Source organism: Neofelis nebulosa, chromosome 2, assembly GCF_028018385.1.
Source record: "Neofelis nebulosa isolate mNeoNeb1 chromosome 2, mNeoNeb1.pri, whole genome shotgun sequence".
NCBI classification, from domain to species: domain Eukaryota; kingdom Metazoa; phylum Chordata; class Mammalia; order Carnivora; family Felidae; genus Neofelis; species Neofelis nebulosa.
The window spans coordinates 88736321-88751890 of NC_080783.1; the positions used below are offsets into that span (position 1 = coordinate 88736321).

General features: G+C 35.8%; 1 protein-coding gene across 4 annotated transcripts in view; it reads left to right on the plus strand.

Moving 5' to 3' along the window:
• Window positions 1-3400: 3400 nt before the first annotated feature.
• LRP1B (LDL receptor related protein 1B) overlaps window positions 3401-15570 on the plus strand; it is a 1890044-nt gene continuing 1877874 nt past the window's right edge. Inside the window, exon 1 of one of the 4 annotated variants that reach the window (XM_058715412.1) lies at window positions 3401-4259. In XM_058715412.1, the coding sequence (XP_058571395.1) occupies window positions 4079-4259 (181 nt within the window). In that variant the 5' untranslated portion in view covers window positions 3401-4078. The remainder of the gene's footprint in view (window positions 4260-15570) is intronic. The other 3 variants (XM_058715410.1, XM_058715409.1, XM_058715411.1) reach the window with 3 other exon arrangements.

Below are 15570 nucleotides of genomic sequence, written 5' to 3' on the forward strand. Positions count from 1 at the left end.
CCAGTTGAAACAGCATGCTATCAAACATGTATAGCTATCACACTTTTGAAGGAAAGCTGTTAAAAATGTGCATTGAAATGCTAACAGTTTGAGAAATAAAATGAATCTGAAGTTCTTTTTTCTTAGCGGTTTTGTCCAAAGTAACTCTCTTTCAATTATAAACACTAATAATGTTTCTTTAACAATTCTCAGTTCAGTATACCCCAACCCCCCTGCCTTCTTTTCCTTCTCATCTCTGTAGCTGCCTGGCAACTTTTCTGTGGGGAAAGGCAGCGTAAGCAGTCCAAGTAAGCCCTTGGAATGATAGCTGCAGAAAATCCTAGCAACCTGGCTCTCAGGCCAACTCTACACACATCACTTCATGAGATGCACTGTCGGGCTTGGTTTGTTTAGACACACATCCTCCCCTAACATGACTTTCAGGCATGTAGTGTATGACTTATTACCATCTATGGTAAAAACAACAACAAAAACAACAACAACAACACCCAGTAGCAAAAGAAAATAATCAAATTAGCAGACATGAAATCTGATGTTTGATTACATGTATGCAAAGCATGGCTCTAATTGAGAAGTATAAGATTACCACTGACTGATAATTAATATTCGTGTGTTGTTTTAGACCAGAAAGTAAGAATGATTGGTTCTACTTTGTTTAATTTATCTCAATGAAAGATTTCATAACATTCTATAGTTTGATGAATTAATTTATTTAGGTTGTCAGTGTTAATCACTCTGATTAGAATGAAGAAATTATAATGGGCCATAGAAACAAACAGAATTTGAAGAGTAACTCTTGCCTTTCTTTCTTCACTAGTAATATAATTTATTAATTCCCTTTCTCGCTAAAGTATATATGATGGGGAATAAAGTATTTCATAGAAAATTACACTTACACTTCCCTTTTATTTATAGTCCATTATAACGTGATGGTCATTCAAAACCTGGACATGAATTATTTAATTTTAAAATTCCTATTTGGTCTATACTTTTTATAAGCCTCGTTAGATTCTGATAAAAACTATCTCTTTTGATGAATTGGTCATTTTCAATGAAGAGCTACAATATGTAAGTGATTTGATGTGAGAAAATTTTATTAATTTTATTTTGGCATTGGCCTTATTTCAGCTTTAGACCATGTGTCTATTAATAAATGATAAATATGTGTCTATTTTAATTATTGAATATGTTTATTATGTATTATTATGGCTTTGTGGTATGAATCCATGTCCTTATTATAATTTTGTTTTTAAAAATATGCTTGACATGCATCCAAATGTATGTGCTATGTCCACTTGACCACTGAAACATTCCTAAGCATCCATTCTTCTACTCAATTCCTCTGAAGTTTTTATACCATTTAGGTCTTTGTTAGTAACATCTATTCACGTTCCTAAAATAAGTCCCCAATTTTATTTTATAGATAAATTGATACTAAACACAAGTAATCACCTTTCATTGGTGTGCACGCTAACCTATTACTTACTAATTAAACTTCCACAATTAGTACCCCTAATTTACACCACAATTTTGAATCTGTATCATTCACATATGGCAATTTGATTTGTGATCACTAAAAATAAAAAAAAATTGTTTGCTGTATTATTCTGATCGCAATATGTGGACAATGCATCCTTGATTTTCTTCTATTCAGGGCAGTTAAAAAGTAAAGCAGATGATGTAAAAGAGATCATATGGTTTTTACTCTGCCTAATTTACTTAGTAGTTTTATTATTAGGAGGCACTACATATTTAGAATGCAGCATATTTAGAATATACATTAGAATACAAAATCTGCTGGGTATTCACTTCTCTGATTATCTTTCATAACTTTTCCCTTTTAAGAGTTGACAGTGGAATCCAGAGCTGGTACATACATTGCAGAAGCAAATGAGTCACTGATTTTCAGTCATCGAACTTGAGTACATGGTAAGTCTTTGGCTGTTCTGTTCCTGGCTGCTTTCTTCTACCTTGCAATTTTGAGATGGGAGGCAATTGGTGATAGTGATAGAGAAGAAGCAGAATCTGGATGTCCTTAGCATGGTTTGTTAGCACTCTTCATTTTATTGCCAAGACTTTAAGTGGATATAGATTTCCTAATAGCTGACCTCCTAGTTGACTGAATGGGATCATGTCAGAAAGACACCTACTTACTTTGTCCCAGTGAAAGAATAAATATTTTACAGAACACACAGTTTTGTGGACACTTGAGAAAGAAATATTCGTTACTTTGAGTATCATTCTAAATTTACCCTTCCTCCCCTCCCCAGCCCCATGTTCTTTGAATTCCGCCATTAAGTCCAAAGTTTGTGAATTTTTAGTATAAAGTAGGAAAAATACCTTTTTATATTTCCTATATGCTAAATCTTACTGTGAAACAGTAAAAATAATAGGTGAAATCACATATGTAACAACTTTAGAAGAGAAGAAAACATACACTTTTAAAGATGGAAGGAGTCATCTTTTTAGACACTAAATGGTTTGATATACAAGGGAAAGTCAACTTTAAAATTTACAATGTGGCAAAAATGACATAAAGGACATATTTTACAATCACAGAGTAAGTATAAAAAGGCAAATTTCACAGGTTCTTGGTAATTTCCCGTAGAGTCACCTCTGTGTTCTTTGATCCAGTCTAATTTTAATGACTTCTAAGGAACAGCCAAATATGTTTCTGGGTATTTTGCTCTCAGAAACAGCTAGCTCATAGTGCTAGCATTCGTCTATATTGGGTCAACCAGTAAACTGCACAAAGTGCTTAAGGTATCTTCCATTTGTTTCTCAATCATCCTGTTCCTTAGTTTTGTTTTTTTCTTATAGTTTGCCTTACATCCATTTGAAGTTTTAAAATATCAAATATTAATGCATATTTAGAATACATGTTTTTCAACCTTAGTGCTTAGTCAAGAATTATAGATGTTACAAGGAAAAATAAGCCTTCAACTATTAATATTTCTGAGTTTTAACTCCTTAGCCATCTCTAAATGTTTAACTAAAATTGTAGGTTTGGGGATGATTATATTAAAAACCTCAAGTGGTCATTAAAACAACTTTTTTTTTTTTTTTTTAATTCCACTGATTCATGTTCATGCCTTGGATGGTTTGGTAAAGTTTTATAACTGCACCATGTGGAGAAAGAAAAAAAAAACACAACAGAAACAATTTAAAAATCTTCAAAACATGTTTAAAATGGTTCGAGGAACATTTTTAAAGAGGGAAATAGACTGCAAAACAAACTGCCAATCCTTTGCTCTATGATTCCCTGCTTAGGGACCTCTTTCCATTCATTTTCCCTTCTTTTGCAAGGGGTAATGACTTTGGGGGTTGTTTGGGGGTTTTTGTTGCTGTTGTTGTTTCTGCTGAGTCACTAAATTTTGCATCTTTGCCCCAAGATGCTACTCAGCATAAAAGTTAAAAGCGCAATTCAGAAAACATCGCATTTGTGTGTGGAGCAGAGGAAACCATTTCCCTAAGAGAAGCTCAATGACTTGGCTTGTCCTTCCTTCCCGGTAAGGAAGCTTCCAGGGAGAGAAGGGATCAAATCCGCTTTGCCGAGAGAAGCATCCCAGCGCTGTAGCTGATAATTCCGAGGTGGCTGTTAAATGCGGAGCTTCCTAGGCGGGCCTGGGTGGCTCAGCCCAATGCAGAAGTCTCCCCCTTCTCTAAAGACCCAAATCCCTACAGAACCAGCTTTGGAGTTACTTTCCCTTCAAGGAGACCGAAATAATTGTGATTTGTGGTGCTCTCAGTTCGCGGTGGTATTTTCCTGTTGTGTTAAATGCCTCTCACTAAGTAATAGATGTGATTTATGTGGACGACGGAGGGGTGTGTGGTGGATTCGGTGATTAATCAGTGAATTCCCATCCGCTGGCATCTCTCACTGCCCCTCTTTGCGTGATGTAAGATCAGACGTACCCTGCATTGAAAAGTCAAGACACACGAGCGGCTCGCTAGCTCTCACACACACTCTCTCCCTCCCACACGCGCGCATCCGTACACCTTCCACATCCTGCTCCAGGCAGGAGAAGGCGGACTGGCTGGGCTCATTGAGCTGAAGAATTTCCAGTGACATTTGTAAATGACGCTGCTCGATTCGGGGCTCCGAGCTGCCGCCGCCGCCGGGCCGAGGGCGCCGCGGAGCAGTCTCCAGCTCAGGCTTCCTTACCGGGCGACCACAATGTCCGAGTTTCTCCTCGCCTTACTCACTCTCTCGGGATTATTTCCTATCGATAAGGTGCTGACCGTGGGAGCCGACCGAGGTAAGGAAATAGCTCCCTCCTGGTTTCCCCTTTCTTCCTCGGGCTTTCCTGCTGGGCGATGCTTGTAGATAAGTGAGTGTGAAACTTAAGTCCTTGTGGCCCCGCTCCCCAGGACTGGTTGGCCACTGTATCGCTGGCCTCGTGGGGGTGAGAGGTGCAGTGGTGGATTTCCGAACCAGGTGCCAGAGTCCTCGGCTTCCTCCCACCCCCAGCTTTTTCCTTTGGCCATTTACCGGTCCTGATTTTGTACCCCCCCCGGGAGCGTTTGGACTTGGACTGCGCGCTTCTGCCCGCGCAACCCAAGCGCTGCAGATGTTGGGATCGGAATTCTCTTTTCCAAGACTTGCTGCGCACTGACTCTCACAGCTGCGAGCTTTTGCAGGTTCCGGATTCTCCGCGTTGTGTGTGTTCCCTCAACTTAGCTCCTGGTTAACTTCCCTACCTGATGCCCCCAGGGTGTGTGGAGGGGAGAAAGCGGCCGCTCGAGCCCCTTTCGTTTCTATAGCCCCTTCCTGAGGCAGACTCAGGAGAGATTAGTGTCTCAGCGGAGAGGCTTAGGCTTTCAGGGAGCTTCTGGGCGCAGGTACCTGCTTGAACTTGACTTTTTTTGATTCTGAAGGTCTGTGACACAGCTCATGGTACCAGGAGACGCTTACCCACTACTGGCATTTTGCCATTGTTTATTTTTGTTTGTTTGTTTGTTTGTTTTATGTTTTTTTTTTCTTCCCCAAATAGCTGATGAGTGGTGGAAGTTGAAATGGGAATGTAAGGAGAAGAGGAGAGAGGAGGTGGGAATGTTAGTTAATAAGCCTAGATTGTATAAACTTTTGATCTGGAAACCCAGGAATCCCTGTGCAAGTTAGATGATCTTTGACAACAGTCGCACGGGTGAAAAAAATGAAAAAAAAAAAAAAGGTAGACGAATATTTGGGTGGCTAGCCTTGGAATGGTTAACTCCCTAAAGTAAAATCGGGAGTATCTTTCATATATATATATATATATATATATATATATATATATATACACACACATATGTAATATTTTGGTTTGTTGTCAATGTTTAATTAGAAAAAAAGAGAAGTAACAAAGATAGAAAGGATATCTGGATCCCAATGTCAAGTAAATAGACAAAATGTTGCATTGGGAGATTTAGTGATGTGTTTATATGAAGTGAATTATGAACTGATTAAAAATTATTGTTTCATTATGGAAAAGAAAGAACAGGGGAATGAATTGTAGTGTTTCTACCCAGCCTGCTGTTGGCAACCAGGTTATAGTCATTATAATGTTGAGCACATTTCTTTTACCAGTAGTGAGACTGATACAAGTTCCTTTAGAAAATCTGACATTCACTGAATGATCATCTTTTAAACATATCATTGCTACCTAACTATATAGCTTCTAAACTTGTCTTAACTTACCTTGAAGTTGGTGTGGAATGGTTGAAACCTATACTGATAAAATGGAAGCACATAGCTCTAACTTGAAATGATGATGTCTTTGATCTGGAACAATCAGCTCTCAACCTTTCTTAGGAAGAATCTTTGAAGTTGGACCAGAGCAGATGAACAGAATGAAGCTTTTCAGCCCTGTGAGCTAGCAAAATATAATGGCACTGCAGACTCCTGCTATTGGGCTTTTTCTGATTGAGTCCCCAATCTCTGCAAATTTGACCTCATCTAGAGCTAAGTCCTTAGTGGTTTGGGATGTGTTTATGAGGGAGAGAGTTGTTGCTGCAATGATTAGAACGAATACCTGAGGAGAATTGTATAAATCATAAAAAGTTAAGCTGTAGACCCTGGATTTTCTCCTGAGATAGAAAACTAAATAACTAAAAATATTACAATTTGGTGCACATTTAGTTCCATGAGGGAGAGGGACATGTAAGACATAAACAGGGCATATGGAAAACGATTGTTACCTTTTTCCTAGAACTAAAATAGTGTCGTATATCACCATGACAACATCAAAAGTACTGTTATCAGATAGCACAAGTCAAAATAGTTGTAGACCAACACTTTGCCACTATCATATATATTTAACACAACTTTCCAAACTGTTAGAAAGGAGTTAAAATTGCCAGAGCTTTCTATCAAAAGTAAAAAGGGTGTGTCTCATTTGGAAAAGGAGGGGCGGTGGGGGAGAAATCCTGTTTAAAGTTGAAAAAGAAGGTGCTGCTGCATTATGGCAAACTTTCCTCAGTGAAACGCTGAAACAGACAATATAGGAATATCAACTCAAGAAAGAGGTTAATGAGATGTAGCTTTTTGCACAGGCTTATGTCAATTGTCCTTGAGGAATAAAATAGGCATGTGAATTACACAGGTGTGTTTTGTAGTGCAGGAGTTGCTTCGTTCCTGAAAATGAGAAATTACTTTCAGGTTCTCCAAATATGTATTGGGTAATGGGTGACTTTTAAACTGTATGAATTAGATAGAAATACTTGGATTACCTTCTGCCTGTGTTGCTCTTTGGTTTGTAAGTTTATCAGTATAAACTCAAACATTTTTTTAAACAGAATACTTTAACTTATATGCTTGTGTTCAATCTACATACATCCACTTTTCCTGCTAATTCTACATTGTTTATTTTCTTGGTTTATATTGATTTTGATACAGAGTTAAGATAATGTACATGTCAGTTCTTGTTAGATTTCATCACATCTAAAAAGGGAAACATCTTTGTAACTCTTAACAGCAAAACGTGAAGGATAAATCATATTCACTTAGGATCAACCAATGTGTCATATTACAATGTCATATCATATCAAAGTGTTGCTTGATAGGGATTAAGACTTAAAAGGAAGTGTATTTTAAATTGTCAAATTTTCTGCAAATAAAGGGGATTGAGAGACCTAAAACTAGTCTCTTTTAAAAAATTCCTGGGTCAGATAAGAAGGTGAAACATATTTCCAAATAATTAAAGTTCATGCTGTTATAATCATCTAAATGTATATGTCCATAAAACCCTCTAAAAGTGGCAATCATGTGCATGTCAAAATTTTAATCTTCCTCCCCTCAAGAAAGGATGAACTACGACCCATGTATCCTGTAAACTAAAGTTTTGTTCTGAAGAAGTCTGTGTAATCTTTGAGATTTCTTCTTCTTCTTCTTCTTCTTCTTCTTCTTCTTCTTCTTCTTCTTCTTCTTCTTTTCTCTCTCTCTCTCTCTCTCTCTCTCTCTCTCTCTCTGTCTCCTGAAGTTTACTTTGAAACTGATAAGAATGAAGGGAGACAATGGGAAAACAAAGAATAATTTCAATGTGTGAAAACACAAAAAAAGAGTTTAAATGCAGACAATAGAGTAAGTGAGGGAAAGAAGAGTGACGAGAATGATAAATTTAGGAAGAGACTGAATCCATATTAGTATTTCTTAAAGAAGAGATTAAAGTATCTTTAGACAAAATAATATTTTTTAAAATAAATATTTTCTTCTCACTCCATAATAATTATGGAAATATTTGCAGTATAAAAATAATTTAAAGAAATTTCCATCAAGGTGAGGTTGGATATAATTAAATCTCTAAGAATGGGGAGATACATGAGAATATCGCAGAAAACTCAAATGTTAAGAATACTAGAATTATTAAGATGGAAGGTTTTTTTAAGTGGAAGTGAAGGAAGTCCATCTTCTTAGAAAGAGTGGGGGATGAGAGACATAGTGAATATATTCTTAAGTGTGATACGACACTTTCTAAATGCTACTTGTCATCCACAGTAGAGACATGCAGAAATTTTTACTTTACAAGTATATTGGATCCAGGACATTAATTTCTTGCTATTTGCCTTGTCATTTTCTTTTCAGAGCCTAGGGTGTACCATAAAGTTAGGCTCCATTTAAAGTCACCTGGACTGAACATGACTTGGTCTTCTACAATGATTGCAATGGTGAGGGGGCTCTATATCTTCCCTCTATTCTGTATTTTACTATGATCAATTTTTTCATGGTTCTACTATTAATTTTTGTCTTATATGAAATGTGCACTCTTTTTTCTTCAATTCCTTCCTAGTAATAGGGATTTTGTATAGTAAAAAGTACCAACCAGATGTATTGAAAGATTTCTCTATCTTCTGTAGCTGTCTGTCAAAACAGTTCTTGTACAAAGGAAACACTTGTCTTCATTTTAGATAGATGCATTCAAAGAAAGTAGAATTAATGGTAAAAGTTAAACATGGTTGTACCAACATGATATCATTAGTTAAACTAATTTAGCAGTAAGTGGAGCCCACTTACTGTGTGTGTGTGTGTGTGTGTGTGTGTGTGTGTGTGTGTATATATATATATATATATATATATATATATATATATATATATATATATAAAATAAGGATTATATATACATATCTTCTTTATTATGGCTGTTTTGGCACATCCTTTAAAAATACCACTGTAGCCCAAAAATTAGATAGATTTTTTGATGTGAAACTTTCATTTCTAAATTCCAGAAAATATATGTCTATCTTTGTCTTATTACCTCCTTGAAAAACAAAAATATGAAATGGAAGAATGTTCAGAATTATTTTTCAACTCCCAACATGCAATATTCTAATGATGAACTTCCATGTAACAAATATTTTGTTGTAAAAAATAATCTGACAGTGGAGGACATAAATTTTAAAATGCATTTGCTTTTGGAATACCTGTGATAATGATGCCCTTCATGCTTATAATTTGAAACAATGTTTTTAGCAACTGCAATGCTAAACAAAAGTAAAGTGAAAGGTTGAGTCCTTTATAATAATGAGTTAACCAGAATATGTACTGGACCAAACTTCTATCAGGAAATCGTCATGTTTACTCAAGGCAGTTCAAAAACTACCTAGAAGAAGAAATCTGGGTCCCCATATTTAATATAAGATTAGTGACAAAAAAACTACCTTGATGCACAGAGAGTACAAATAACAGGTGTTTTTGTTGTTTGTTTTTTGGTGGGGAAGGGAGGACAATAATTAATCAACCAAATAGAAAAGTGCTGGCATACTTTTTATCCTCTTTGTTACATTCCGATATGGATTGTTATTCTCCAAATCTAACCTATATGAAAACCCATTAAATAGAGGCATAGGGATGAATAAAGGCACAGGCCTTGGGAGACATTTTCTAGTTGTTTTATTTTGGAATGAGATCTTTAGAGCTTGTTAGTTCCTTGCGGGGGCGGGGGGTGGCAAACGTTCTATTATTTAAACATTAAATACAAAACCATGAACATATCTCTAAAAATTAGAGTTTAAAAAATTTACTTTTGGACTAATGCGCATGTGTGCCAATGAGTGTATTTACCTCACTTGCTTTTGAAAAGTATTGTGCTTGCCATAATATTTAATCCCTGTTCTCCCTTTTGTGTGCTCTATCAATTGGATAAAATGTCAATCTCTCCAAGTACATCTGAACTCTTTATGTTATATAGAAAGAGGAACAAAGCCTTCAGAAGATTTTGCAGCACATCACAACAAGTAAGCTTAGACCTCCAAAATTTATACATATTTCTTCTATTGGAAGTTTTTCTGCTATATAAGTTACCTTCCCAATTTTAGATCTATATTTTCTCCTCATAAATGATTTGGTGGCCTCCCTTTTCTCCCCGGCATAGCTATAAGGCCAAGTTAGAAAATATATATTATTTATTGCTCTGTTCTGAATTCAGTGATGCCAAAATATTCTTTCTCTCTTTCTCTCCATCCTATTGATTTAGGCTATCTCCGTACAAACCCAGTTATTTTGACTGAGCTTTCTGACTTGACTAATTGGTGAAACTGACTCATAAATAAATAGGAATCAAAATATTAGATAGAAGCCAGTCAGATGTGATAATATAATAAAACTGATCTTGCATTAAAAGCTTAAAGTTGAATTTTATGGAAAAACAACAACAATAACATATTTCCCTGAAAGGCTTATGCATTGTATTTATCTTCTATACTTTTTAATATAAGTCATATGTGCCTATGTCCTTATTCCTGTCATAACAGGGGAATTTAATGTATTTTAGTAGTAATTATGTATTTTTATCACAGGTTAGTATAAGAACCTATAACACTATCAGAATGTGATAAATACATGCTCTGAATTCATTCATGCTCAGGTAATTACTTTATTGAAAGTAATTAGAAATTTATTATTTTTCATTATTGGCTTTATTAATTGAACTTATTTTTCTCATTTTGTGAAATATTTTTAAAAATTAAAATATATTCCTAAATGTTATTTCAAATTCAAGACTGTATCTCAACACAGGATATATAGTAGAAATCATTGCAGTGATAAAATGGACAACAGGGTATAGTGTGTTTATAAATGCTACCATAATAACTTTCTCATGCAATCACATTAACTTAGTTTCAGTCTGCAATTATATGTCCAATTATGGTTAAAAAATGCAATGGTGTGATTAAATAAATGGGCCCGTTCATTTGTTGTTGATTTCCCAGTAGATCGGATTCTTAGAAGTATCACCAGTGCAAAAAGTAACACTTAAGTTGTTACTTATATTGCTCAGTAACTCTGCCCCTCATATTCGTTGAATGATATATTACATACATTTGGGATTTCTCAAATATTCCAAAATAGTTGTAAATATGCAACACTTGTCAAAGGTGTCTTTACCCATAGAAACAATGAAAAGTGATTTTGATTAATATATTCTTACTATACAGCCATCTATACTATACTACTATACTCTTATTTTTCTCAGACATAGTCATGCACTATGAAAGTTCCCATTAATACATGAATATTATAACTATATATCCTTTATAGAAAATGAGTTGAGAAAGTACCTTTTCACATGAGATTCCTTCTAACTTTATTAAGTAAGAGAAAAAAGAAAAAAAGAAGAAGAAGACAGAGCATGTTGCCTTGCTAAGGTGCTGGTATTACATTTTATCTCACAATGCATTCTTACTAACAGTCAGACATCCCTTCCTGAGACGCATACACCTCATTGTCCTGGCTGGCTTAGCCTTCAGACCAAAGACGGGTATTGTTGAAACACGACCTCATTTTACTCGAAAGAATACATTTCTTCTTTGGGTAAGATCAAGGTACCACAGATCGTCTCTTGTTTTATTCTTACAATCAATAGGACATTCCTTCCTAACTTTTCCACATTGCATTGACATCCTTCAAGACTTCCAAGACAGCTTTACTTTAGAAATATGAATACATAATTTCTTAAGAATTTTTCTACCGCTGAGTTTTTCTTTAATGACAATTTGTCATCTTAGCCCTTTCTTCTTAAAATGAGAAAAGATAGCTAAAAATGGGGATGGGGAGAAGAGGAGAAGTGAAACTTGGCTGTGGTTGCTTGCTTTGAGTGTTCCTAGGGTATTTTAAGATATTCATGAAAAAGAAAAACTGTGGGTATAAGGCTGATAACAGAAATGGGTTTAGAATGATCTGTTTTCTTTAGAAATTAGGATGTGTAGGAGAGGAAGGACAAAGATACTAAGACAGAGTACGTTGACAAAAAGAATTTATTGAAACTTCAATCCACACACACTAAATAACTGTGGCAATTAGGAACCTCAGACTTTTGCTAAAATACACATTCTAGAAATTTAAAAAAGATTTGGTTTTTAGATTATCTCAGATCTTGTGTGTATTTCCTAAAGCTTTTAATGGTATATTTTATTGGTATGAAAATATTAAAATAGCAAGTATGCTTTATTAAAAAATTCTACTTTATTCAACTCTATTAATTTTTAAGGCATTTTCTCATAATTAAGCTTTTGAAAGTACAGTGATAACGATGCCAGCTCATGGGTAGATTTTTGCCTCATCAGGTGAAAATATTATGATCATGCCTATTGGACATTCATATTTCTGATATATTTTTTTTTAAATAACTAAGATTTACAGATAGAATTACTAACTCAGAACACAGGCCCTTTTACTGTGTCTTTGTATTGTCATTATTTTAACAAAAAAGCTAACAGTTCACCAGCACCATAATGCAGATAATGTTGATGGCTCGTGATACTAGTGGCATACAAATCTTATTTGGCGGGAAATATGTACATCTAATCCAACATTGGCCAACTCTAAGAATAGGTAGAATTTAGAATTTAAACATTCTGCTTCTGTCCATCTTTGGATATAGTTCTTTTCCCCACTAAGATGTTTTCTCCCTATTTGTACTTGTTAAGGATATTGTCAACTATTTTGAAATTAATCCTGATAGCATAAGAACCAGAATCTTAGCACTTTTTCCACTCTTCTTGCTTGCTGTCATTGCTGGGAGAACATAAAGTTATGAAGAGCACAAGGGTTTGCTCTTGTGTGTGCTTTAATCTGGGTGCCTGTGAAAACACTACAAGAGTTTTACAGAAAACCATTCCAACTAACTCCAAAAAACAGACATAGCAGTGTCCCTTACACCTTCCATGAGTGCAAGGTAGATAATGTATGTGAAAACACAATGCATTCTGTATTCCACCATAAAACCAGAATTCCCTTACATTTTCAGGACATTTTCATTTTTTTTCAGTTTTTTCTCCTGCTGAAATCATATGATTCCTGAAGCAAACCATGTGGTTGGTGATCATTCATTTATATATCCCCTCATTGAACAAAATGGAACAAATATGTGCTGGGCATTCTTCTAGGTGTTGGGAATGAGGCAAGTGAGCAAGTTTGATTTAGTTTACGTTTTAGTGCAGGAGGAGACATTCAGCAAACAAACAAATAATATTTTGTTCTAAGAAGAAATACAAGTAATATAATGTAATCAAGAGAAGTGATTGGTGGTTGTAATCACAGAAGACATTTTGAGAAGATGACCTATTTGCTGAGACAAAAGAATGAGAGGAAACAAGTATGAGTAGTTCTGAAAGAGGATCTTTCCATGCAAACACTTGTGAGGGAGTCAAGAATTTGGTATTTTAGAGAAAGAAAGATAGTCTGTGTGTTTGAAGTGAACGGTGTGTTTGGGAAAGAGGAAAAGTGGGAAGGGCATATTTATTGTGTAGTCAGAATAGACCACACAGGACCATGCAGATCAAGGTGAGGCATTTGGGTTTTGTTACGATTACACTAGGCAGCCATTGGATGTTTAATCAGAGGTGAATGAGACCATGTAATTTTTAAGAGCTCAGGCTTGTTGTTGCTGAATAAAGGAAGATAAGAAGGATACAATGATCCAGTAAAAGGCTTATCATAATTGTCCTGGAGAGAGATGTTGGTAGCTTAAATGAAGGGATAGCTGTGTAGATGAGGACAAGGTAGAGGAGCAGCTCATATCTTTAACTTAGGAAGATTTTCTGTAACACTGAATGCAGCACCAGTCAGTATATTGGGAGGATAAGGCATGAAATACGGCCTCAAGCTATTGTCTTTCAAGGTAAGGGTTAACACTGTAAAGAATTTAAAAATGAATTCATTCCTCTTTGCAGGACTTTTAATTGATTTGTCTGCAATATGTTTCTAAGTGTATAGCATGTGACGGTCACATGTGGACCCTGTAATATTGTTTGCCTTCTTATTACCTTTTCCCTTATATTTCAGAATTACTAATACCATCTTCCCTATTACCCCATGTTTTCCATACCATTTCTGCAGAATGGAATTAGTAGAGTCAGACTCATAGTATTCTTTGGGGGCTTAGTTAAAATGATGCACTTAGTTACATTCCAAGCATTATTAAATATGGCAGTAAATTGTGTTTTTTTCCCCTGTTATTTCTACTAATCTAAATGAACATAATAGCAGAAGGAATAGGCATTGGCCTGTTTGATGAAGATGCATTTGTGCATTTTTTTTCCAGAGAAAACTATGAAATCCTCAGAGTTTTAAAGAAAGAGCTCTTGGGGCGCCTGGGTGGCTTGGTCGGTTGAGCGTCCAACTTCGGCTCAGGTCACGATCTCGCGGTCCGTGAGTTTGAGCCCCGCGTCCGGCTCTGTGCTGACAGCTCAGAGCCTGGAGCCTGTTTCGGATTCTGTGTCTCCCTCTCTCTGCCCCTCCCCTGTTCATGCTCTGTCTCTCTCTGTCTCAAAAATAAATAAACGTTAAAAAAAAATTTTTAAAAAAATAAAGAGCTCATTTTCATTGAACCCCAAATTCTAGACATGACTGAAAAGAATTTGTGCTGATAGTTGAGTTCCCACTAATACATATTTGATTAAAGGGAAGAAATTGTAAGAGTGCTGCTATTGGCTGTAGGCATTACCCTGTCTCGAAATTCCAGGAAAACTGTAGAAAGGATGGGGTAGTGACAGTAAGTGGTGTAAAATCTACTGGGTAAGCATTTATGACCTAGTAGGTATTCCTCTTTATCAGTCAGGTCCCTTAGATTATTCTGTATTTATCCACGCATCCATTGAATAGCTGTTACAGTAACTGCTATGTACCAGTCAGTGTGATTTACAGACTAGAGAAAGAAACAACAACAATAAAAACCAGGACAAACAATGAAACACTAGGTTAACAATTGTACAAGTTTGGATTTTCAGGGAAAGATTGCTTATGGCTACAAAACAAACTCATTTGGGTCTATTGAGTTCTTGTTGGAGCTAGAAAGGAAAAAGAGTTGAGGAAAGGAGAGAAAGAGAGAATGGTATTATAAAACTGATGGAAAAGGGAAAATATCAGAACCCAGAAGGTCTGTGAAAATGAAGAAAAAGTTACAGTGTTTGAAGGAAATACTGTTTCTGTTTAAAGCTTTATTTTTGTTTATTTTAAGAAGGAGAGACTGTGTGTGTGAGCATGAGCAGGGGAGGGGTAGAGAGAGAAGGAGAAAGAGAATCCCAAGCAGGCTGCCTGCTACTGTCAGCATAGAGCCCCGACGCAGGGCTAGATCTCATGAACCCGGAAGATCATGACCTGGGCCGAAATCAAGAGTTCAGATGCTTAACCGACTGAGCCACCCAGGCACCCCATGAAGGAAATACTGTTAATATGAAGCTAAATGAGTTACTCTACACACTAAGTTATTTAGATATTGCTTCAGGATTTTATTCCATTGATTTTTTTTTCTTATTATTTTTCTCTCCGGCTCTCTTTCCTGCTATCTACCTTGAGAAGTCGAAGATTGGTTTTAAAACTTCATATTAAAATCTGTATTCCAAAGTACAAACTTAGGCCCCAAAATATTCTCACTCAGTTTCTTTTTCAGTTTTACAGGTCATCTAGTGCCAAAAAAGCAACTTGGAATAATCAGCCTTTTTGACACTATTCACTTTATGCTGCTAGTAATAGCATTGTGGAGGAAATACTTCAAGTCATTCAAAGAAATTGCCTTGAAAAAGCTGTATGATCATTACATAGAATGTTTAAAAAGATAACTTGCTTTCTTAGTTTTCAAACACAATACATATTTC